The sequence below is a fragment of the Urocampus carinirostris genome, chromosome 18 (genome assembly GCF_059441175.1).
Source record: "Urocampus carinirostris isolate Australia breed hairy pipefish chromosome 18, RoL_Ucar_1.0, whole genome shotgun sequence".
Taxonomy (NCBI): domain Eukaryota; kingdom Metazoa; phylum Chordata; class Actinopteri; order Syngnathiformes; family Syngnathidae; genus Urocampus; species Urocampus carinirostris.
Window position 1 is genome coordinate 10335385 of NC_142366.1, and position 23885 is coordinate 10359269.

The 23885-nt window shown below is 37.4% G+C and overlaps 1 protein-coding gene and 1 non-coding gene across 3 annotated transcripts in view; both read left to right on the top strand.

Moving 5' to 3' along the window:
- ctdspla (CTD (carboxy-terminal domain, RNA polymerase II, polypeptide A) small phosphatase-like a) overlaps positions 1-23885 on the top strand; it is a 43345-nt gene that overhangs the window by 14375 nt on the left and 5085 nt on the right. The window contains exons 2-4 of one of the 2 annotated variants that reach the window (XM_088322467.1): positions 13978-14147; positions 16988-17020; positions 20373-20474. In XM_088322467.1, coding sequence (XP_088178593.1) covers positions 13978-14147; positions 16988-17020; positions 20373-20474 — 305 coding nt within the window. The remainder of the gene's footprint in view (positions 1-13977; positions 14148-16987; positions 17021-20372; positions 20475-23885) is intronic. The other variant, XM_088322468.1, reaches the window with a different exon arrangement.
- trnas-cga (transfer RNA serine (anticodon CGA)) lies at positions 10612-10696 on the top strand. Its single transcript has one exon. It is a non-coding gene; the product is annotated as a tRNA-Ser (tRNA).

Below are 23885 nucleotides of genomic sequence, written 5' to 3' on the forward strand. Positions count from 1 at the left end.
TTGTTACGCGTGAATACTGCTAGCCAAGCCAATCTCGTTACATAATTATAAGGAGCGGAAGCTCGGGTGTTACAACTTGGCTTGAGTGTGAATGACTTTGGAATTGAAGAAGGAAACCATTCAACAATTTGAAGGGAATTTATTATTTCCTTTTAAAGGTTTACTGGTTTATGTTATACAACTATATTTTAATCTTGACCCCAGGTTATTCTATGCGTTATTTTGTAAATACGAGTTAAGCAGCAAAATAAACTCGTTTTTCTCCATGTCTTATCGAATCTCGGGATTTGGGTAAAAGCCAATAACGCTTCAGCTTTAGAAAAGTATTAACCATTGATTGGTCGTTTCTTTATCCTTAGTCAATGACAATGACGTGGAGGAACTTATACTTAGAATATATTTTTAGTCACCTTAATTTTATGACCATCTTTGCCTTTAACTGCAAAAGTTCAGTCATGAAGTGAAGTAAATCAACAAAAATACTGGTCTTTATGTAAAGTTTTATTGTTCCACCTTCAGATAACTTTGCTCAATTTGATAATATATTTTTATTTAAAAATGTATCAACATTGATCAATTGTGTTATATATCTTAATTTTACTATGTAGTAACATAAATTAAACAATACTTCAAATCAACAAAATTTACCTCATCATATTTTTTTTTAGAAATATTGTTTGATTTTATATTAGCTTTTATTATAATTCAATAACAAAACATATTTTATATTATATTATAATATTATATTTTATTTTGAAATATTTTTTTAAAAATTGCGAGAATCGACTTATTTTCCTTATTTAAATCATATTTTTGTCATTTTACTCCACTTCATAAATGAACAAAATGTCATTTAAATTGAATAAGAAAAACATACTTTAAGTCTTATTGTTTCATGTTATCTGAATAAGATTTTAAAAATGGTAAAACAAATATTTGACATATTAAAATGTTTTTTTTGGTGGTTGACAGTCTATTTAACCTTACTTCCAATAATTAACCTGGTGATAACATCGTAACAACAAAGTAATGAAATCATTTGGACATCATATGTTATTTTACAAATGAATATCAAACTGGGTGCCTTTTGCGCTAATAGGTAACAAAAAGTAGCTCTCAGCTTAAAAAAGGTTGGCTGATATAAAGCTATATAGCTTAATTAGTTCTAGGTAATAGAGTGCTATAGCTAGAAGCTAAATGTAGCTAGATAAAAGCTAGCTAGTAGCTATGTTTTAATCTCAAACCAAAGAAACATCTACCTACTTGATTGCCCCCTGTAAATTACTAGCTTACTTACTAGATTAAATAATATCGTTTGGTAGTTAACCATGTAAAGCTATATAACTCACTTTGGCTAGATGGTAGCTATTAGTAGAAGTCTATAGCTAGAAGTTGGATTTAACTCAGTATTAGCTAGCTCGTAGCTACATTTTCAGTCCTCCCACTATGAATAGAAACTAGCTTACAGTATAGACTACATATTTTGCCTGCTAATTAACTATATAACACTATATCAGGTGTCTCCAACATAGTGCCCCTAAGGACAGCTGAGGTGCCTGCTTACCTGTTGTGAAAATGGCTCACTAGTGCTCGATCATTGTGATTTTCTAGTAAAATGATTTTCTTTGAAGTGGTTGAGTCCATTTAATGCTACTTGGATAATTAAGCTGGTAATACCATAGTAACAACTTACTAATAACATGATAAGTTGTTATATTACAAATGCATATCAAACTGAGTGCCCTTTGCTCTAAAAAGTAACCAAAAGTAGATTTCAACTTGAAAAAGTTTGGAGACCCCTAACACACAGTGTCACAAAAGTAACTACACTCCTCACATTCCTGCAGAGATTTCATTATTATGTTTATGAGAATATCACTGAACAAACATCGCTTTAACACAATGAAAAGAAGTCTGTCAACAAAGATCATGGCTTACTGGAAACATCCTCTGTTATAATAAGACAAAGATGATTTTTTGGCCTCAGATGGTGCGAAGCATGTGTGTCAGCAACCAGGTAAGGAGTACAATTATGTTTGTGTTGTGCCTCAAGTCAAGCATGGTGTTGGGAATGTCATGGTTTGGGGCTGCATGAGTGCAACTGGAGTTGGGGACTTGTATTTCTTCAAGGAAATCCAGAACTCAGCGTCTTTTGTGGAATAATGGAGCCTGAAAAGATCTCCACCCTTTAGAAACTGGGCCGCAGGGCAATTTTACATCATGACAATGACCCCAAATACACCTCTAAGATGACTAAGGCTTTTCTAAAGGGGCTATGGGTAAAGGGGAAGGACTTTTGGACACTTGTTACCATGGGTTCATCTACTAATGACTATATTTTTAGTTTTTTGAGGTAAAAAATAAATTTACACTGCTATAATAGGTTTACACAGACTACCGTTTGTTGTGTCAAAGTGATGTTTCTTCAATGTTGTTTAATGAAACATTTTGATGAAATCTCTGCAGAAATGTGAGGGGTGTACTGTACTCACTTTTGTGAAATACTGTAGACTATATGCACCATCTATTCAACTGTTTTTTCTTAAAGACAGAGTCAGAAACCCTTGTGGCCAGGCCAGCATTTAATATGTTTTGCTCTTTGTTAAGTACACACAGCATAAAGGCCCAGGCGCTTTGTTTCTTTTTCTTTCCGTTTGAATAATTGAAGAGGCGGCATTGGCCATTACCCCCCTGCAGCCTTCAGGTGCTGACCTCTTTACGTACTTGGCTGCTCAAGCGCAACCGGCAAACGGCAAAAACATTTGCTCGTTTTCAGAGGTACCAAAAGTTGTCTGTACTTTGGGGAGTAAGAAATTATTCCTGCTGCAGGAATGTGAGATTTTTTGTCGTTAAAGTTAGAATATATTTTTTGGCTTTACAGTAAATCCCCATTTATCGCGCAGTTAAGTTCCAAAAAGAACCTGTGATGGGCTAAATCGGTGAAGTAGAAACCCTTATTTATTTTATCTTTTGATTATTTCGCAATTAAATCTATTATACACCGAAACCAAAGATAAAACCCTTTTTACCGGCTCAAACAATTCCATTAGTAGATTTTTGTTCGAATTGCCATGTATTTTGGTTTACAAAAACACGCAGTATTTGTTTTAGGTGTTGCAAAAAAAATGCTTTTAAAATGATGAGTTGATTTTGTCAGGTATACAGTGTTCTCGTTTGCCCGCATCCCTGCGTCCTAGACGCATCATTTTTGCTGGGGGCGCATAGTCTCAAATCAACGTGCGTCCCCGGGACGCAACTTTTTTGACACAGAATTGTCATTATTACCCGATTACATATTTTTAAACAAAGATTTAACGCACTCCAAACTTTTCGTCAGGCAGATCCGGCAGATGTTGTTTTGGTCTCGCGGTTCGAGTCTTCGTCTGCACGCCGATCTCGAGTTGTGTGGTGAAATGTCCGTCTCTTTTTAGAGAACCGGCTTTTTCAGCTTAACTCATTCAAGAGAGCCGGCTCTCAAAGGGCTCACTTGCTTTGATGCATTATATTACGAATTATTATGTTGTATAAAGAAGTTAAGAAAAAAAGGAAGTATAAAAGGAGAAAATGAAAAAAAGACAGGTTTGTGGTTATCTCTTTAATCGGTATATTACCAACAATAATTTGATACAGAAAATGAATTAATAATTTGATGATTAAAACTGAATGAATATATACAGGTAGATTTTTATTATATATTTGTCACCGATTTACAATTTCAACCTCAATAACACTAAATTTTGGGGACCCATAGATCTCTGTTGGACCCATAGATTTTTGAGCATGCGAGGTCCCCGGGACTCATCACTTTTCAGAGGTAAAATGAACCCTCGGTATATATTTGTTTACTGTGGTTGGCAAATAAAATTTGTTTTTTAAATTTTGATTATTTAGTGGAAGAACAATTTTTTTAGTTTTATTAAATTGATGAGCAAAATTTCTTTCATGATTAATAATCAATTACATGGCAGTTATATAATTAAATCTTATATAATTAACAATTCTCTCAACCGCATCAAGCTTTCTTATTCCACTTTCATTTCAAAAGAAATGGCTCACCACTTCTTTACACTTTATACAAACCATATTGAATGGATGCACGAGACATTAAACAATAAAAAGGTCAAAGTTCTTAGCGCGCGAGAGATACAGTAGACGTAGTATGTTTACACACGAACTAGGAAGTAGAAGTCTGATTTTATTCTTCAGGGTGGATGCTGGGTGACCGCTCACAGCGCCACCACACGCCGTGTACCGGCGGAAAGAAGTCCTCTACCCGGAAAAAGGTGCACACAATACAAAATCTAACTCACAGCAATGACCGGATAATTTTTGACATCCTGAAAAAATCGTCCGTATTAAATGTTTTTTGTAATTCGAAAAGTCGTAAGTAGGGAAGCGTCTGTATACACACAGTGCGTGATTACGGTAGCCAAAAATCACCATGCTAAAAAGCGACCACAGAAAAACAAGTTAGGCTTAAAAGCTATGTCAGAAAACAGTATTTTGAAGCAGTGAAAGAGTCAGATAGGACTAAATCAAAACAAATGTTGTAAGTACTCTCTGTAGGAAACCCCAATCAGATTTGTGCGCATTAGGCATTGGTAGAACATCTCTACATGGTAGGGACGTTTCGGCATGACCCAAGCCCAGTATCGGTCCGCGGCAGGGTAGTTGCTAACCACTGCTGTATAGATTTATTTGTTTATATGTTTTAGTATAATATATGTATATTTTTTACTTTTGATTTTTCTTAATGAAGTCCATTCATCCATCATCTGCACCGCTTATCCTCAGTGGGGCCACGGGGGGTGCTGGCGCCTATCGCAGTTATTTTTGGGCAGTGTGCAGGGGACACCCCAAACTAGTTGCCAGCCAGTCGCAGGGCACACAGAGACGGACAACTCACTCGCTCAGTCACACCTAGGGACAATTTGGACCGGCCAATTAACCTGACATGCATGTTTTTGGAATGTGGGAGGAAACCGGAGTGCCCGGAGGAAACCCACGCAAGCACGGGGAGAACATGCAAACTCCAAACAAGAAGGTTCGATCTCATGACCTCAGAACTGTGCCGCACACGCGCTAAACACTGTTCCGCCGTGCTGCCCTTTTTTAAATGTCATTTTTAATGTTTACTTCAAGCAATACATTTCAAACAAGTAATGGCTTATCATCCGATCATATTGTGTCATGCCGCAATTTACAGCGTTACGTAACGGCTTTATAGTTTCAGTGACGGGGTAATCACCATTTATGTTTTCCGCTATTGCAACGCGGTTATTGACGGTCAAAATGGTTGCGTTATGTATGTTTTTGTGAGTTTTTCTCTACGTTTTCTTTCGTACATTTACGTACCTTTTTGTGTGTTTTTACCTATGTTTTATGTGTTTAAGTATATCGTATGTGTTTGATTAGAATTTCGTGTGTGTTTACGTACACTTTTGTGTATTTATGTTAGTTTTTGTGCGTATTTATGTATGATTTTGTGTGTTAATGTACATGTTGATCGCTTTTGTATTATTTTGTTTGCTGTTTATATTTTTTGCACTTGTACAATAAATATGTTGATGAGGTGCAATAGATATTACCAGGTTGTTAGAAAACAACTACCTTCTCTATTCAACTGACTCACTGCTCAGAAAATTTCAAATTCTTTGACCAACAACAACTTTTTTTTTTACTATAACGGAAACAGTTACATTCCCTGATAAGTAGTTACTTTTACTATGGAGTAATTATATTAGTAACTCAGTTATGTTTTGGAAGAAATAATGAGTAACTACAACTCATTTTCAAAGTAACATGCCCAACAATCGTCACGATACAGCAATAGAAGGTCTGAACATTTGATCCACTCTATAATTAACCCGTTTGAATGCGCTAAACATAAACTAGTTATGTCTTGTGCTTTTCCGAGCCACCGTAAACAAGGCAGCCCGAGCCAGACGTAAGCCCCAGATCATATTCGGCAAAATCCCCTCCCTCCCTGCCGGAAGCCTGCTGTCATTCTAGCCTGCGGGTCACGGGGGCGATTATCTCTTCCTGTCAGGAATTCAGAGAATTTCCTGCTTGATTCCCCCCATCTACTGGGGCCCTCTTCAGTGGTTTTCTCTGATCACGTGGTGCCAACGCCAGGACGTGATTGGCCGTCATCGTTCCACCCTCGCCGATGTTAGGTAACAGGGAGCGTGTCTGTCGCTGGAGGGTTGGGGTAGGCGGTACTGGACATTTTGGTAACGATCCGATCCAAGTAAATGCATAGTATTGTTCAATATAGATTCGATACCGATACCTTTTGCTCTTAAATGGCATTATCATTGAGTAATTGAACCCTCCCCCCTTGAGTTAGTTCCTATTGCAATAACTATAGCACACGTTTCATTTTTTGAAAGGTGTCCTATAAAGTTAAAAGTGGAGTATTTTCTCTATTAAGTATATGTTACCAAAGCCCCTAATTTTATACTTTATTTCCCATTGCATCTATCGGCTCTTATCACATTTTTACCAACGCTGTTCGGGGACGTGCAGCACATTAGTAGGAGGGGAGGGGGGAAGGTACACTATGCCCGTCATCACAGTTTTTTGTTTGTGTAGCATGAAGATGGATTAAGTAAGAAAAGGTCAGTTTCAAATACAGACCAAATGCCAACCCAAACACAAAAATGATGAAAAAAAGATTTTCAAGCGCGTCTAAAATATGCACATACTCATGAATAAGCAGACTAAGGTTGCGATCATGACTTTACTGCCTTAAAGATCCAACTGCCCGCTGGCGGGTCGTCAGACTGCTAAAAATCTTGAGATTTATGATATGCGAACCATTTGAAAATTTACATTTTTTTTAAAATATGTATTCAAATCAGACCTGAAAATAAATGTGCACATTTTTACGCTCCATCATTATCCACAAGTCTGCACAATCATTGATTGATTTCTGGGAAGAGAAGTCAAACGATTACAACTCTTTCAAAATGTAAAAAAAAATTAGTATTTTCAAATAGTCTTCTCCAAATGGCCACTTTTGGAAACACCTAGACCTACCCTTAAGAAATGTGTCAAAATGTTTAGTTTTTCAGATTGAAAAGGTAAGACTTCAGGCTACTGTCTCACCTGTTTTCCAGCTAAGATCCCCATGCTAGAGTCATCTGCAGGCATTTGATTGAAAAAAAAAAAGTTCAGGCCAGAATAAAAACTTCTATTTCTGTGTGTTACAACTCCGATTACTCCTTGTTAGTAGCATTTGCAGTGATTATTTCAGTGTGGGACAAAACTTCAGACTCTTACCTTTCGAAAGAAACCAACCCAGCATTACATTTACTTTGGGTATGTCTTGGATTGGTATTTTAGGCAAATTTTAGAGGACCGTTAAGGGTTTAAGCCAGGTGATGATGGCAGAGAGTAACGCATTTTCGAATTTCGCACAGCTCCTCTAAATAACTTAATTGCAAACTTAAACAGCTTAAAAAACATAATTATAAATAATTTTATTGCAACTGTTTCGGAACTAAAGCCGAAGGAGTCAAACCAAAATGCAGCCATGTAACAGAAATACAAATATTGTATAACAATGTAAACTAGAGAACTAAAATACCTTTCATTCCACAACATTTTAAAATAAACTTGGTAATACAAATAAAGTGTCAATTGTCTCTCATTAGCTTTTTTGTAGAGGTAAGATCTTAAACCAGAGCCCAACCTAAAACCCCACCACCTTCTCCCTGGTTCTTAAAAAATAAGAAGACATTTTTTTTTCGGGCTCGGACTGGGTCGGGCTTAATATTTGGGCCCCAGGTTGGGTCTCGCTGAAATTTTTAGGCCCAATCTTACCTCTACTCTGTTGCCATAGTGACAAGGGATCTAAAGATTTTTATTCTGGAACAGCAACATGTTGACATTTTTGCTTGCAGCCCAATGCTCTCAATAGGGTGGGCTTTTTCATGTAAAGTTTTGGTGTTGCCACTGTAGCAGACCACATTGCTCTTTTCTGTAGTCCACACTGCGTTGCACAGCCTGTTTTCCTCTGTCATTTTAAGCTTCTGGTAGCGGTTTCTTTATATATTTTCCCCGCTCTTCTCTCGTCTGGCAGGCAGGATTCGGCAGTAGGCCAGGTGGGGTGAGGTGCTAAAAAAGGTGCCTGTCAGTCTTACATTTAGCCATAGACTAAGTGTGGGTAAGAGATAAAAGTACTTCACTAAACATACATATAGAGGCGGTGCTTTGAGTAAATTAGCGTAGGAGCGAAGTATTAAACCCAGGACAATAATACTGATTCGATCCAAGTACTTGCTTAGTATCGGTAATAGCAATACTTAGATCGACCTCCCGGACGGAGTGTGTTAGATATCAGAGTCGCATCTTTTCTCCTCCAAAGAGACTTTGAAGTTCACTTCATAGACGTTCTTGCCGTTCATAGTTTTGGAGGACTGTTTGTTGCTAAGTTATTTCTGTGCCGAAAGCAGAACAGAAGGCGGAGTTGAAATGAAGTGGGCGTGGCTTGTTTGGCAGGCCCAGCTGCCCCTTTCCTGGCATGGAAAATTCAAGTTAAAAAACAGAAATAAGAAGAGAAAAATAACACGAGGGCATCTGAGGAGAGACATGATTTACATTCAGAACAGGCCAAGCTACGCCCCCAGGAATGTGAAGCAGCCAATCGCAGCGCGGCACTTTTAACTTTCCTGGCAGAGTTAATTTTGTTTAGATGTTCGGCTGTTTCCTTTTCTTTTGCCTTCCGAAAAAAAACGAGCGATGCATACTAAATAAATCTATACTCCAGACTGTATAACTACATTGGTAATGAGGCATTTAAAAAGTATTGATACAGAAAGAATAACATTATTAAATATGTATTTATAATTAAAAATAAAATAATTATTCCAACTTGTGATATTTTTGAATAATGGGAAAAATTGATTTTTAAACAAATCTGATAAAGACCAGGATTGCTGTTTTGTCATCTTCTGATATTACTATAGTTGTTTCAGTTAAGTCAATTCAGGTCACGTTTATTTTTATTATTATCTTTAGCATTTTTTTTGTGTTGTTTTTGGTTGTATATGTATGGATTGGATTTTTTGAATCATTATAAATATTGTTCAGAAATAATTTGAAGTGGAAAGAAATGTGTAATGCATACTGTATTTATGACTATCCATCCATCCATCCATTAGCTGCGCCGCTTATCCTCAGTAGGGTCGCGGGGGTGCTGGAGCCCATCCCAGCTCTCTTCAGGCAGTGGGCAGGGGACACCCTGAACTGGTTGCCAGCCAGTCGCAGGGCACACAGAGACAGACAACTCACTCGCTCATTCACACCTAGGGACAATTTGGACCAGCCAATTAACATGGAAACTCCGCACAGGAAGTCTGGTAGCTGGATTAGAACCCATGACCTCAGATCTGTGCCACGCACGCGCTAACCACTGCGCCGCCGTGCCGCCCTATTTATGACCAATATGACTAAATTAGTTTTTATTCAAATAATAGCTACTAAAATGTAATTTTTGTGTTTTCAGAAAGAAATATCAAATGAATATGCCTTTAATTCATTTGATCATTTTTGTAATATTACAACCTGCTTAAAATGTGACAAAAATTGCATAAAATGCCTCTATAAATCGACTGATCTTTTTAAATACGTATTTTTATATTTATCTATCTACCCTGGTCACATCCCTCACGAGGGGTGACCGACAGCAAGACAAACACATACAGAATATAAAAAGGGGAAAAGTAACAAAAAACACACACAAAATTTTGTGGACCATTGCCAACCCAAATGCCCAAACACCCAAACAAGTTAAGCACCTCTGCACCCAAGTTGGTCATGCTTTCGTCCCTCCAGATGAAATTGGACACAAGAAAGCGGCCATGTCACTCGGGTGACACAACACTCTCTTCTGTTCAACAGCAGGGCCCGTCAGCTTTCGCTGGTTTACCCCTGCCGTATCATACAGGTGCCCTGCCCATCCCTTTGAACGCGTCTAAACATCCCACTATCCTCTTACAATGCCTCCCCACTCATTCCTATCACTAACAAGAGCTCTAGCTTCCACTATATTTGGACCTGTTTCCTGCAGTGCACTCATAACACCATCCATCCACGTTAATCGTGGCCTTCCTCTTGGTCCTTCCATTTACTTCTGCTCTATAGATCCTCTTCAACATTCGCTCCTCATCCATCCTCTCCATGTGTCCAAACAAACAGAGTACTCTCTTATCCAAACGCTTGCTCAGTTCTACTACTACTACTCCAGTTCTGTCTCTCACAATTTCATTTCTCAATCTATTCAATCTTGTTACTCCTAACATACTCCCCAAACACTTGATCTCAAAAACATTTAATTTTCTTCTCAAATCTGTATTCAGGCTCCAAGTCTCTGCACCATACAACACAGTCTGCACAATCACACTCTCATACCATGCCCTTTTAACATCCATACTCATAGTAACACTCATCACTCTCCTCAGAGCACCCAAAACCTCGCTTCCTTGAATCACTCTGTGCAATACCTCACACTCCATTCCACTGACTGCAGCCAGATAACAACCCAAATACCTAAAGCTTTCAACTTCTTCCAGCATCTGTCCATGCAACCTTACTTCTAACACCATGGTCGCGGTGGCCGAGAGGTTAAGGCGTTGGACTCGAAATCCAACGGGGTTTCCCCGCACAGGTTCGAATCCTGTTCATGGAGACATCTCTTTTGGTCCTGTGGTGAGTGGCCCTCTCCTCCTATGAGGTGTATGAGAATTCTCCCACCGTGGTTCGCTGCGTGTCATAAGAGGCGACTAAAGTGGAGGGAGCGAGGGGACTGGGGATCCTCTCCTCTCTATCTCTACTTTCTAAGGGACAGCAAGGCAAAGAAAGGGGGGTGGAAGCCCGAAAGGTCTCGCAAACCTTAGTTATAGGGTCACTAAATGTGAGAGGATGTGGAAGTAAAGCGACTGAGTGGAAGAAAGGGGAGATCGGAAGGATTATGACTAAAAGGACGGTTGATGTGTTAGCCTTGAGTGAAACAAAGATAAAATATGTGTTTTTACTTAAGAAAAATAATTATTACAATTTATGGTTATTATTAAGAAATGTGAAAAACTAAATCTTTTAACCAAAGTTTCCTGTTTTGTCATCTTTTGTTTTATTATTTCTGTGAATAATAATTGTTACAATAATAATAATAATAATAAGTATTTTGTGTTGGTGTTTGAAATATATGAACTGACTTTTTTATTATTATAGATAGTATTTAAATAATTTGGAATTGAATAAAATATGTTAAGTCTCTTCAATAATTGACTAATTTAATGAATTATTAACTAACTACTATGTGTTTTGTGATCACAGAAATAAAATGATTAAATAAATATGGCTTTTATAATTATTCTAATATGTATGCATTATAAGACGTAATACCTTAAAGCCCCAGTGTGTAATATTTGACCACTAGATGGCGCTGTGTTGTCTGGTGCGAGCACAGCGAAGCAGCTGGATGCCAGACAAACGTGGCGCACACTAAGTGTGGATTCCATATTGAAAAGAAATACAAATTTCTTGGCCTGTGATTTCTTTATAAAAGTGAACATTGGTATGGATAGTTCATCTTCTTAGCCTAGTATTCAAATAAATTGTTTTTTTTTTACTGAATGAAGGTTTGTAATACTAGGAGGAACTAAATACTGCACACTGTCCTTTTTGGTTAAAAAGTACAATCTTTTTAAAATATATATAAATGAAATTATCTTAATTTTCAATTTTTTGGAATGGTAGCTCAAACTACTTTCAAAATTACAGAATTAAAAACTCCCCTTATGTATACGTATTTTTTCTAACATTTCAACCGACAACCTTATATTTAATTTCAATTTATGAATACTTGTATTGTTTTGTTTTCTCAATTAAAAATAATCATAGTATGTATTTTTGGGGAGTATTTTCAACAATATATGATAAAAAAATTGGGATCAATATCGTAAACTAATAATGCAAAAATAACATATTATTTCTATGCTGCGTCTTGTATTACCGGTATATTTCGAATTTTCGTGGGCAGCATCCAAATTAAGCCGGTAGACTTCAAACAAAGCAAGAACAAAGTACTTCCCACGTCCTACCGGATGCGAGCCGGGGGACGGACGAGGCATCAATATGAAGGCGGTTATGTGGTCGGATGTCGACTTCGCTTGAAAATTATTTGAAATGTTCTGAACCCTTACTAAAGAACAAATTCGGAAATAGTTGAGAAATTTCATATAAACTTATTTTGCAATTTTGTGTCATCTTGGTTCAAAAGTCCACGTTGCCTCATTTAGATAAATGAAGGCATTTGCAGCTTTCGTGTGGCATCTTTACGCTAAGGAATTTTGTTGAACTAAGTTGAGATGGTTCAAAAGTAGTCATTTGCTTTTTAGTATGTTGTAAAGGTCAACTGTTTATAGGGCAGGACAATTATCGGCACTAATATTTGGGAATTTGCCCGGATACCAGTATCGGCATTTTATTTATTTGGGCAGGGCGATTATCTAGGCTCAGATACAGCTATGCCTTTTTCTCCTGATCTCCTGCCTTCTGTCTCACATGGTACACACCTCGCGCCTTCTGATTGGATAAGCGACTAGGGGCGGAGCCACTGAAGAAGGAAGGATAATTAAAATCAGTAAGCAGCGGCGCCTCTGCTATCTGCTGAGTCCCAACATGCCTCTGAGTCAAGATTGCTGATAATAATGAGCAATAAAGAAAAATGCATGCAATGTATACTATAAACCTACAAATATGTAAGATACTTTTTTAAAAAGTGCAAAAAAAAAAGAGGCAACATCGGAGGGGAATGGGACCTTGCCAGATGTTTTTTAGTTTGTGTGTGGCTTTTTATATATTAAAATAATACAGTATATTATCATGGGCTCAAAGGTATTAGCCTGAAGCCAAAGCTTTTAAGTGCCTATCCCGGTTCCATTTTTTTGCCTTGCAGGGAAGACATTTTGAAAATAAAAACAAGAAAACAGAACATTACCCGACAACTGAAAATTAGAAAACGAAGGAATTTGATTTCAAACTCAATAGTATCATTGGATTAATGAACTTTATATTATATGAAGGGTTTTTGGTCTTTATCGACTTATAACTGCAATGTTTGCTTATTATTGCACATTGAATGTTTCTATACCACCCTTTTAGTCGAGTTCTGGTATCTGAGAAGTTCGATATAAACACATTTGTATTAAATAGGCGTGATGAGAGACGACAGTGAACAGATCGATGATCAAAGTTGTGTTGCCAACGTTTTTAATAATCTATTTAATCGAATTGTTGTTGCAGCCCCAGGGCTGTCGGGTGAATGAAAAATAATCACGAACATTCTTTACATTCGCGATTACCTTCCTTGTGTTTATACATACCTCCTATTACTGTGTACCAGTCTTTGTTTTCAAACCTGAAGAAAATAAGACACTTCTCTACTACCGTTAGCTGCATTATTTTATGTCTTGAAACCTTAAAACTTGAAGCCAAGCAAAGAGACATTTATCTGCTCTGCTGCTGCATTAACTTTGTCTGTGTTGAAATTAGCATTTGTGCACCTCATTTTTGTTCAATTTTGCTCTTTATTACTGAAAAGTTGAGTCAAAGACCTTACAACCTTCACTTGTTACTCAAAAGGTTAAAATCGTGCACTGTTGCAGTTTTTGAATAAAAGGAAGAGAATGTTGAGGTAATAATGATTTCTTGATTATTTTTGGACTTGATATTGTTCTTTTTTTTAATAAGGAATACAGAATATGTAATATCAAACTCTTCTTATCATTGTAGCATATATTGCAGAGAAAAAAAAGACACCTTATTTTTTAAGTCTGATTATTTGTGTGACTGTGAATCGTTTCCAGAAATTCCTAATCGTGACAGCCCTATGCAGCTCTAATATGAACCTTCCTTGAGTGGCATTTACATAACCTTGAAACCCCTCCCTCTTTGTTTTTCCTCCGACAGTCTCCCAGTCCAACAGCAGCCTCAAAAAGCAGCGCGGCCGCAGCATCTTTAGCCCGTTTTTCTGCTGTTTCCGCAACTACAATGAATACCGCGTGGAGCCGCCGCCCGCCAACAATAAAACTCACGCGCTGCCCTCGCCGCCTCCCGAGGAGAACGGCGCCCCTCCCAAGGTGATAATGGCTGCTGGCCTCCACTCGCTGTTGCCAGGAGCTTGTTTGTGTATGTATGTGTGTGTGTGTTTTATTTTTTTGTTCCCCTTTCGTAAGTCTTACCCACCGCAAACGTTTCCAGCTGCTTCAAACCCGCTGAACTCCAGAGCTTGTTTACCATTCTAGACCAGGCTGCCTCCCTCGCTAACAAAGTCAAGTACAGGGATCCCTTGCTACTTGCGCTTCAGTTATCGCTGGTTCACTCCTTTGTGAAGAAAAAAATATGTGATTAATAAAAGTTATTGGATGAAAAAAACACTTCCCGCACCACAAAGGAATGTTTAGGACAGCCATGATTCAAGCCGACTGGACATTCAATTTTAAAAAAGAGAAAAAAAAGAAAAAAACAACAATGCATGCTTCCTATGGTGAGGACAATTGGGCAGCCAAGATTCAAGCCGATTGGCCAGCACCTCTTGACTTGAGATCTCCGATGCCGATTGGACAATTTATATAATTGCGTCTTTCAAACTGTACTGAGACTGGTCATCTGCATTTCGCACCTTTGACATGCCACTAAACCAACCATCTCTCTCTTTCTCGCTCTTTCTCCATATGTATCGTTATCTTGCTCTCTCGTGCACTCTTTTCATGGTCTTTCGATCTCTTGCTCTCTTTCACTCTGTCTCTCTGTGTCCCACTCTCTCTGTTTCTTTGTCTGTCTCTCTGTCTCTGTCTCGCTCTCTCTCTGTGTCTTGCTCTCTGTCTCATTGTCTGCCTCTCTCTCTCTCTTTGTCTCTCTCTGTGCTTCTCTCTCTGTCTGTCTCTCTGTGTCTCGCTGTGTCTCGCTATGTTTTTTTCTCTCCCACTATTCTTATTCTCTATGTCTCTTTTTCTTTCTCTCTCTCTGTCTCTGTCTCTCTGTCTCTCTCCCTCTGTTTCTCTTTCTCTCTCGCTCTGTCTCTCTGTAAAAGGTGCGACACTTCCACATTCGATTATGGTCCCCATAAACCGCAAAAAACGTGGGATTTCTCTTCCCTTTTTTCTGGAATACAAGGCACACCTAAAAACCACAAACTGACCTGTAATTTGAACATCCTTCTTACTTATGGATTTGGAAAATAGGAAGTTTATACCGGTAGCTTACGGAATTGTGTAGTTATTGATAGGTCGAAAAATATAGGTGACCACAATTTTTTAATGATGATGGCACCAGGGATCAAACCCAGAACGCAAATACGAGAACGCAGAATCCTTACCACGAGGCCACTAGGAACATAGATGGCGTATGAAAAGTCATTTTGTCTTACGTCATTATTACGCTTTTTTTAGTCACGTACCAGATATTATTGTTAGAGAAGGGAGAAAACAGAAAGTGATTAAAAATCAGTATACAATTTTGTTTCATTTTTTTGGGGCTCAAACTTTGCATTTGAGTTGACAAACCTTAAATACGTGCGGCCATGATTAATATAATTTCGTGACAACGTAAGCTATGAACACAATACCAACATCCTCTCTGACATTTGTCTCTGGTACCTTGATATTATATATATACTAATAAAATTGAGATCAAATGCAATGCATTTCATATGTAATTTACAGTATATCACAGGTGGTCTACTGGTAAGGATTCTCTGACCGCTGTTACCCGGTTCAATTCCCGTTGCATCCAATGATTTGCAGTTGTGGTCAGTGATATTTTTCGGCGGATCACTCATTGCACAAATACAGTATTACCATAAAACGTTATCCATAACCTGTACCCAAACTTTGAGTTCTTATTAGGATGAAAAAAAGGTGTGCTATACGTGAATAAATACGGTATATTTGTAATATATTTATTATATTTTTTATATGTTTTGTCATTAATTAGGATAACAAATCTTAAATGAGTAGCATTTTTCTGATATGGAAGCTGGCCAACAAATTTTGATTAATTTTACTAAAATTAAAAAAAATGATTAAATTGTTTAAAATGTTATTTATTTTTGTGCTAGAAGTAGAAAAGTAACACTAAAATGAGCAAAATGATCTATCTGTCGTTTTTGATTAATTTTCTTAAAATATTATAAAATGGAAAATATTAATATGAGCATTTTTTTTGCAATTAGGTCCAACATACAAATTTGCTTACCTTAAAAAAATTCCTAAAATCTAAAAATAATACAGAAAATTAACCCAAATTCATGATTGTTTTTACTTGTTTTTTACTGTTGCTTGACTCTAGTTTTTTATAGTTTATTGTTTACAAGTTCAATATTTATAAAATCTATTATATATTCATATGTTTTTTTTTTTGCAAATGGAGCATTCATTTTCTTGTTTTCTTGTTATTTTATTTTAGACGTATCAAAAAGGTTTAGTTCAAGCCAGGAAAAAGAAAAACTCCCTCTTTTAACTGAAAATTAGACAGTGGCTGACTTTTAAAATATTATATTTAATTATATATATTTGAAATTATATTCTCTCCCCATTTTGAATAAACCTCTTGCTTTAGTTTGTCAAAAACAAAAGAATGAGCTCTACATTTTAGGCACTCATAAGCCAAAGCATCATGTTGGGGGCTGTTATGGTAAAACTGACGTATTGACTGCCTCTTTCCCCCTTTTTTCACCACTCTTTAACCCCTAAAAATAATATGTACCTTCCCCTGCCCCTATTTGTGTGTCCACCACAGCTGTATTTTGCCAGAGTACTGTTTTGTAGTATTTTTAATGATGTTCACCCTGTGCTCCATTTTCAGTCTGTGTGCATTTGTTGATTGCAATATTGATTTTCTTGCAGCGATTATTTTTTTTAATTTTGTGTATGTGCTCACTTCTCTCCTCTCCTACCTCTTTTGTGTTTCCTTCCTCCAGTGTGACCAGGTGCAGGCTGCCCCCACCCCCAGTGTATGTACTTTTATGATTATTATTATGATTTTAGTTTTCTTTGCTTGCGTGTTTCTGCTCATCCTTTCTGATCGATCAGCGTCTCTCAGGAGATCGATTGACTTAATGGGTGAGCGTGACTTGAGAAAAATAATAAGGAAAAAAAAAGAAAGTGCCATTATTAATTGTGCCATGGGGATATTCTGCTTTCACTGCAACATGCAACAACAATCAAATCAATACTGAAAATCTCAGCTTTGTTATTTTTGCAGCTGTATATACAGGGTTTGTACGGGTGCTGGAAATCTTTGAGAATGCTTAGATTTTAATGTTGTGTTTTCAAGGATTGAAAAGTGCTTGAAAATGGGTGAAGTGCTTGTAATTTCTTAAAACTGTTGCCATGTTTCTCAGCAAGTCTGCTTAAACGTGACGCCGACATTGCTTTCAGGTGCCGTCACCTAGCAATTGCATTTCTTCTTCCTTCAAGATCAAAGGCAGAGTTTGTATGTGTCGCGCCCAAGAGGACAGGTGGATGCTACATTTAAATAGGGAAGTAGCAAAGGTGTATTAGTGCAGATTACTTATATTATGGACATTTATTATGGGCCATGCAAAAAATGATGGTAGTGTTTCCCAATGGTAAATTGTAACAGGAAGAACCACCCACAAGTGAAACCGTCATTTTTACCCTACACCTAATATGAGTAGCGATTTGTATCAAAAACAATTGTGTATTTGCCATTTATTCAAGATCTAAAAGTCCTATATCTTGATAAATGCACATGCAAGATTAAAATACCTGCCGCTTTAAGTGGCTCCCTTTGGCTATCCGTGTTTGAGAGTGTGTGTGAATGGGTAAAGTGTGAAGTACATTGTGAAGCGCTTTGGAGGTCTTCAGTGACTGATTAAAAGCGCTACAAAAACACAGTCCGTTTACGATCTCTATGTAATCCGCAGATATATTTGTGATCATGCAAAATACATGATTTATACTGGATTCTTTTCTTTTAATGGTACTGTAGAAATTAGAAAAATGGCTTTGGAAGTCCTTAAAATCAAAACCCTGCATATAAATGCATGAATATTTTACAGCGTACTGTACAGTACATAAATGCAACACATTATTAAAGTAATGGCAAATAAATAGAGTAATTGTGTCAGAAAGTAATAAATGGTTCAATGATAACATCAGGTAAAAATGGTCTTCTTCAAACAAAAAAGCGGAGAAAAAAAGGATATCCTGATTTTGGCGGATGTCCGCATGCTACCTCTGTGCCATTGTAGTTCTGAAACGACAATACAGTACATATTGATTTTCCTTTGAGCACGACTGACGTCTGGCTTCGCGTTGCATCAACAAATTGATCTTTTTCCGGAGCTTGATTAAATGCATCTGTCTTATTGCTTGCTATGAATTGCCGCTATGACACGTTAAGAGCACCGCTGTCACTTACAAAAGCAAAACAGCGGATTCCTATATTGCAGAATGTGTGTGTTCAAGTGCACACGCCTGCCCCCTGCGGCCTCACCATCTGTCACGTCAGGCTCGTCTGTCAGTCTCCAGTCCGTTTGGCAGCCAACCGAGTCCCTTTTTTTTCCCTTCCTTTCAACCGGTCCCTGAAGGCATCACAGGCCAAGTCTACGCAGGGTCACATAAAGTCGCTACTTTCGGAGAGTAGATTCAAAACAAGCACGACAAGATAGGCTGGCTCTAACAAAATATATATATTTTTTCATTTAGGAGTTTTCTTTTTTATCTTAAGATCATTTACTTTGATTAAATTATTCGCAGCAAAAATGGCTACCACCACAAACACTTCCACTACGACAACTACAAACAAGATGGACTAAAATGCCTATCGCAACCACCATCACAGCCAACACTAACACAGCAAAAACAACAAAAATCATAACAACGCCAACATCGACGACAACAATCAAAACAAGCAACCACAGCAACCACAACAACTACTACAACCACCCACCACAAAAACACAAGCACAACAACAACTACTAGAACAACAGCAACTGACCACAATATCAATTACATCAAGAAAAAACATCCCACAACTACCACCACACCAAACACAACCACATCAACAAGAACAACAGCAACTAAGACCACAACATCAACGACAACAACAATTTGACGAGTTCGAGCTTGCTCTAGCGTGATATCTGATTACTAACAAACAACAATTACAACCATAGCAACAGTAACAACCATAACAGCAAGTATAGCACTATTGACCAAAACAACAATCACAACAGCCCCATAAACCACAGTAATGACAACAATTGTAGCATCCTCATTGACGGCAATACACTTCAATAGAAACAACTACGACAGCATCCATGGCAGCAACAATCACAACAACATTTAAAAAAACCACAGCAACGACAACAATCACAACCACCACAACAAACACATCCACATAGACGACAACCAGAAGAAATTACAGCAACATAGACCACTACCTCAGCATCCATTACAACAGTAATCATTACAGCATTCACAACAATAATTAAAATTGGCAACTTCAAATAACACTGCAAGAACAGCAGCAATGACCTCAACGACAACAACTATTACAACAATAACCCCAAAAACCATTGCAACTTCAACGAGAGGTCACAGGCTCAATTCCCGGTTACGAGTTGAATGTTGAAGTGTCCTTGCACGGCTGACGCCACTCTCCGTGTGCGAGTGTGTGTGTGTGTGAGTTGTTTAGCGTGAAGTAAAGCGCTTTGGGAGGTCTTCAGTGACTTGAAAGCGCTATATAACTGCAGACTATCGACCATTTAAAAACAACCGTAAACACAAGAAAAACAAAGACCACAACATCAGTTACAACAACAATCACCACCATGAATACCACGGCAACAACCACACAAGCAAGAACAGCAGCAATGACCACAACAACAATTACAAGAACAACTCTTAAAAAACAGCAATTACAACAATCTCGGGATCTGTGACAACAACAATCACAACCACATTAGTGAGCACAGCAACAACATTCATAACAATCACAATATCCGCAACAACCACAACAACAATCACAACAGTATCCACAACGGCAAAAAATAAACAACCAAACATTAAAACTACGATCAGAACAACGTCAACCAATTCCACAGCATCTACTGCTACGGCCACAGAAACAACATACACAAAAAAACAACTACTTCCACTAAAATCGAATAGAGAAAATTTATGGTCGACACTCTAAAGTTAAGGGCTATTGGAAAAGCTGTTTCCACTAACGGCTTACCCTCATTTCTTCATTTGCATTGACAGCTTGTGACGGTCTTTTTCCTCGGATGTCTGCATAATTCAGAATTTTTTCAAGTGTGTTGTTTGCCTTCGCAGCCTCCAGACAAGTTCCTCCTGCCTGAAGTTAGTATCGAAGACTACGGCAGGAACTGCGTGGTGATCGACCTGGACGAAACGCTTGTTCACAGCTCCTTCAAGGTATTTTTAAAAAAACACTCTTAAAAGATTAGTATTATTTACTTCTTGTTTTTCTATAACTTTAGATATTATTTTACTAAATATTAAATGTGTAAAATACAAATAAACCCCGCCTCCGTCGTTTATTCCGAATTAATGCATTGCCAATGTTTGCATCGTGTTGAATCTGTTGTTGGGGCCTCACGAGTATTTTTTTTCTTTACGCCAATTTAAAACAAGAGGAGTACCCTGTGTTTTCTACACCAACATAACCATAGCATTCGGACATTTTCCTAAGCGCTTATCCCTTTATGTGATAAAATAAAATTTCTCAATATAGCTGTACGTTTTGGGATAAATCACCATAAGACACGGTCACATGCGGGGCATCACGAGACTGCAAACCGTCCAAAATCACCCAAAACCACTTACTCACTCTGCAGCCACGCCCCCCAATATATGTTCAGACTCCATAAATCAACAGGAAATGAATTTAAAGCAAAAGCGCGAGACACTTCCCTGCTGATTGATGTCCGGTTGGGACGCCTGGCAGGTTCCAGACGATGGAAGCTTGAAAATTAGGAACTGAACGGAGTGTGGGGGGTGAGGGTTGGGGGAAGAAAACTGAAAAAAGCTCACGTGGATAGCACAAACGGGTGCGTTACATAACAAGAGTAAAGTGAGTGCTGTGCAGTGTTCGTACGGGTGCTCGAAATCCTTGATGATGCTTTAATTTTAATGTTGTACATTCAAGGTTTGAAAGTGCTTGAACTTAAGGTGAAGTGGTTGTAAATGCTTAAAATTGTTCCCATGTTTCTTAGTGAGGTTTTGGGCGAGCGTAGGAGTCTGCAACCCAAAATATTGAAAGAGCCATATTTAACTAAAAAAACAAAACAAATTCGTCTGGATCCTCAAGAAATTAAAAGCCATATAACGAATGCAACACATGCTGTTTATATCTATATTAGCTATGTTAGTGTAGCAAATGTGGGTGGTGTGTGTTTGTTGCCTTTAACCACGTCGGTTTTTATATAAGTTTATCGGGAGAACGAATGAAAAAGCTTTAAGTTCATGTTAAGCATGGTTACGCAACAAGTTAAGTGAATTATTTGTCAGTTTACTATCATCCTATGAAGAATGATGCACCCCCTGTGTTTTATTGCTTTGATTAACTCAATTAAACGCAATAAAGAAATACAATATTTTCAAAAGAACAACAAAATGGAATGAACCCCTTATTTGGGCAACAAAAAGAGTGCAATAAAACTAAGCATGCATTTATATAAAATAAAACGGCAGCCTTTTGAAAAGGTAAAGTACATTAAATAAATATGACACAGTAGAAGTTCAATTTCTGTGCACATGTCAAGCAAGTCAGTGCATGGGTAAAACGCAGTAGCATCCTTCTCTCTCTCTTTTGATATCAAATCAACGCAGCCATTGTCGGGCCATCGTTTCAAATACACATTGACAAAAATCATAAATCACTTTATAAATACAACTACTTTGATAATGAAAAGGGCCTATAACAGGATTTTGTTCCCATCTGTTTAATGTGACTTCAATGTTGAAATTAGAGTGTAGCGTTAGAGGCGGAGCTTGGGGTCCGCTCAGCTTTAACATAGGAAACACGGGAGAGAAAGGAAAACAAGCACAGGAGAGATGCTTCAAAGTATATGAAATTTATTGTTTATCCCGCACATTTTTTTAGTGGATTGGAAAATGTTAGTTTGTGTCATGTTTGTCCTCCTACAGAAACCATATTAAAAGAAAAATATATTATATATCTTTTTTGGTTGAGCGCCAGGGTTGCTGACTCCCGGGCTAGGAGAAAGGAGCTAGGTTATGGACTTCAATTAAGGGATTTAAACTTCTTTTATGGTTCCAAAATAGAATTTAGGTTAGGATCATAAAATAAGGTTAAGCTCCATATTGGGGTATTAAGATGAGTTTAGGGTTCTGAAATGGGGTAGGGGCTAGGGTTACAGCTAGAATTAGGTGTAGGTTTAGGGTTATGAACTTAGATTTTAGCTCCACATTAGCGTTCTAAGTTTAATGTAGGGTTCCAAAATACGTTTAGAGCTAGGATTATGGTTTTAAACCTGGTTAGTGCCAGAGTTACAGCTAGGGTTAGGTGTGGAGCTAGGAATTGGGCTGCATGTTAGGGTTTTAAACCGATTTTAGGGTTCCGAAATAAGGTTAGACATGATCTGCATTGAAATGATCTGCATTTATATAGCGCTTTTCAAGTCAATGACTTCCCAAAGCGCTTTACATTGTGCTTCGCATTTCCCAATAGCGGCCGTGATCTGTGCAGTTATGTAAGGCGCTAACCTGCTTATTGGGGGTAATTGGGGGTTCAATGTCTTACCCAAGGACACTTCGACATGTAACATGGACAAGCCGGGATTCGAACTGGGATCCCTTAATCCTAAAGCGATCGCTCTACCTCCTGAACTACTGCTAGGGTTAGAACTAAAGTTGAGGCTCCCGTTCTTTTGATCGAGCCTTCTTGTGATTAAAGACTATACAACTAAACATGACTTGGATTGACTCCTCTCTACTCTTTCTCTCTCTCACTTTCTTTTCTCCTTTTCTCTATTTTCTCTTTTTACCTATCTTTCTTTCCCTGTCTTTTTCTCTCATTATTTATTTCCTGTTTTCCTTTTTCTTTCACTCTTGTCTTTTTCTCTCTATCTTTTTCTCTGTCCATCTATCTTGGATTTCTTATTGTAATGCTATTGGAAAATTGGCTTTGAAAGTCTTTAAAAAGTGCTCGAATTTGGCCATGAAAAAGAACTCTGAATGAATAACGTCATCAATTAGGTAATCAAGTTTTGTGAATGGTTTAAGATTTTATAATATTATTTTTGTTATTGTTTTGATGTTGGTGTGTTTTTAAGTTTTTTTATTCTATGTATTTTAAAATTTCAATTGTCTTTTTAGTTCAATTTCTAGCATATATTGTATAAAGAACTGATCAACAATAATTTGTCATTATATGCAATTAAATAATATGAATTTTTACACCGAGGAAAATGAACAACTGTAATTATGACTGATCCAATTAAAAGTACTTTAAAAAATATAACTACTGTATTTGATAAAAAATATTTTGTTTTTTTATTGTAATTTTTGGTTACTATTTTTTTAATGTCGCGTTTTAATGAGCAATATTTGCAATTTCAGTATTTTTATAATATGCTTTACTTCATAATGATAATAGTAGTAATAATGGCATTTTGCCGTTGCTATGGTACTTTGATTTACATATATTACAACAAAATACACAAGTAATGGTAAGAGAAGCAATGCAATAATTTCTTTAGCCGCAGTGCCCCCTGTTGTAGGGCTTTTAGACTGCACTTTTTTAGGTACTAAGACGAGTGCAGTACTACTATGACGTTTTTTAATATTTATTTGATCATTGAA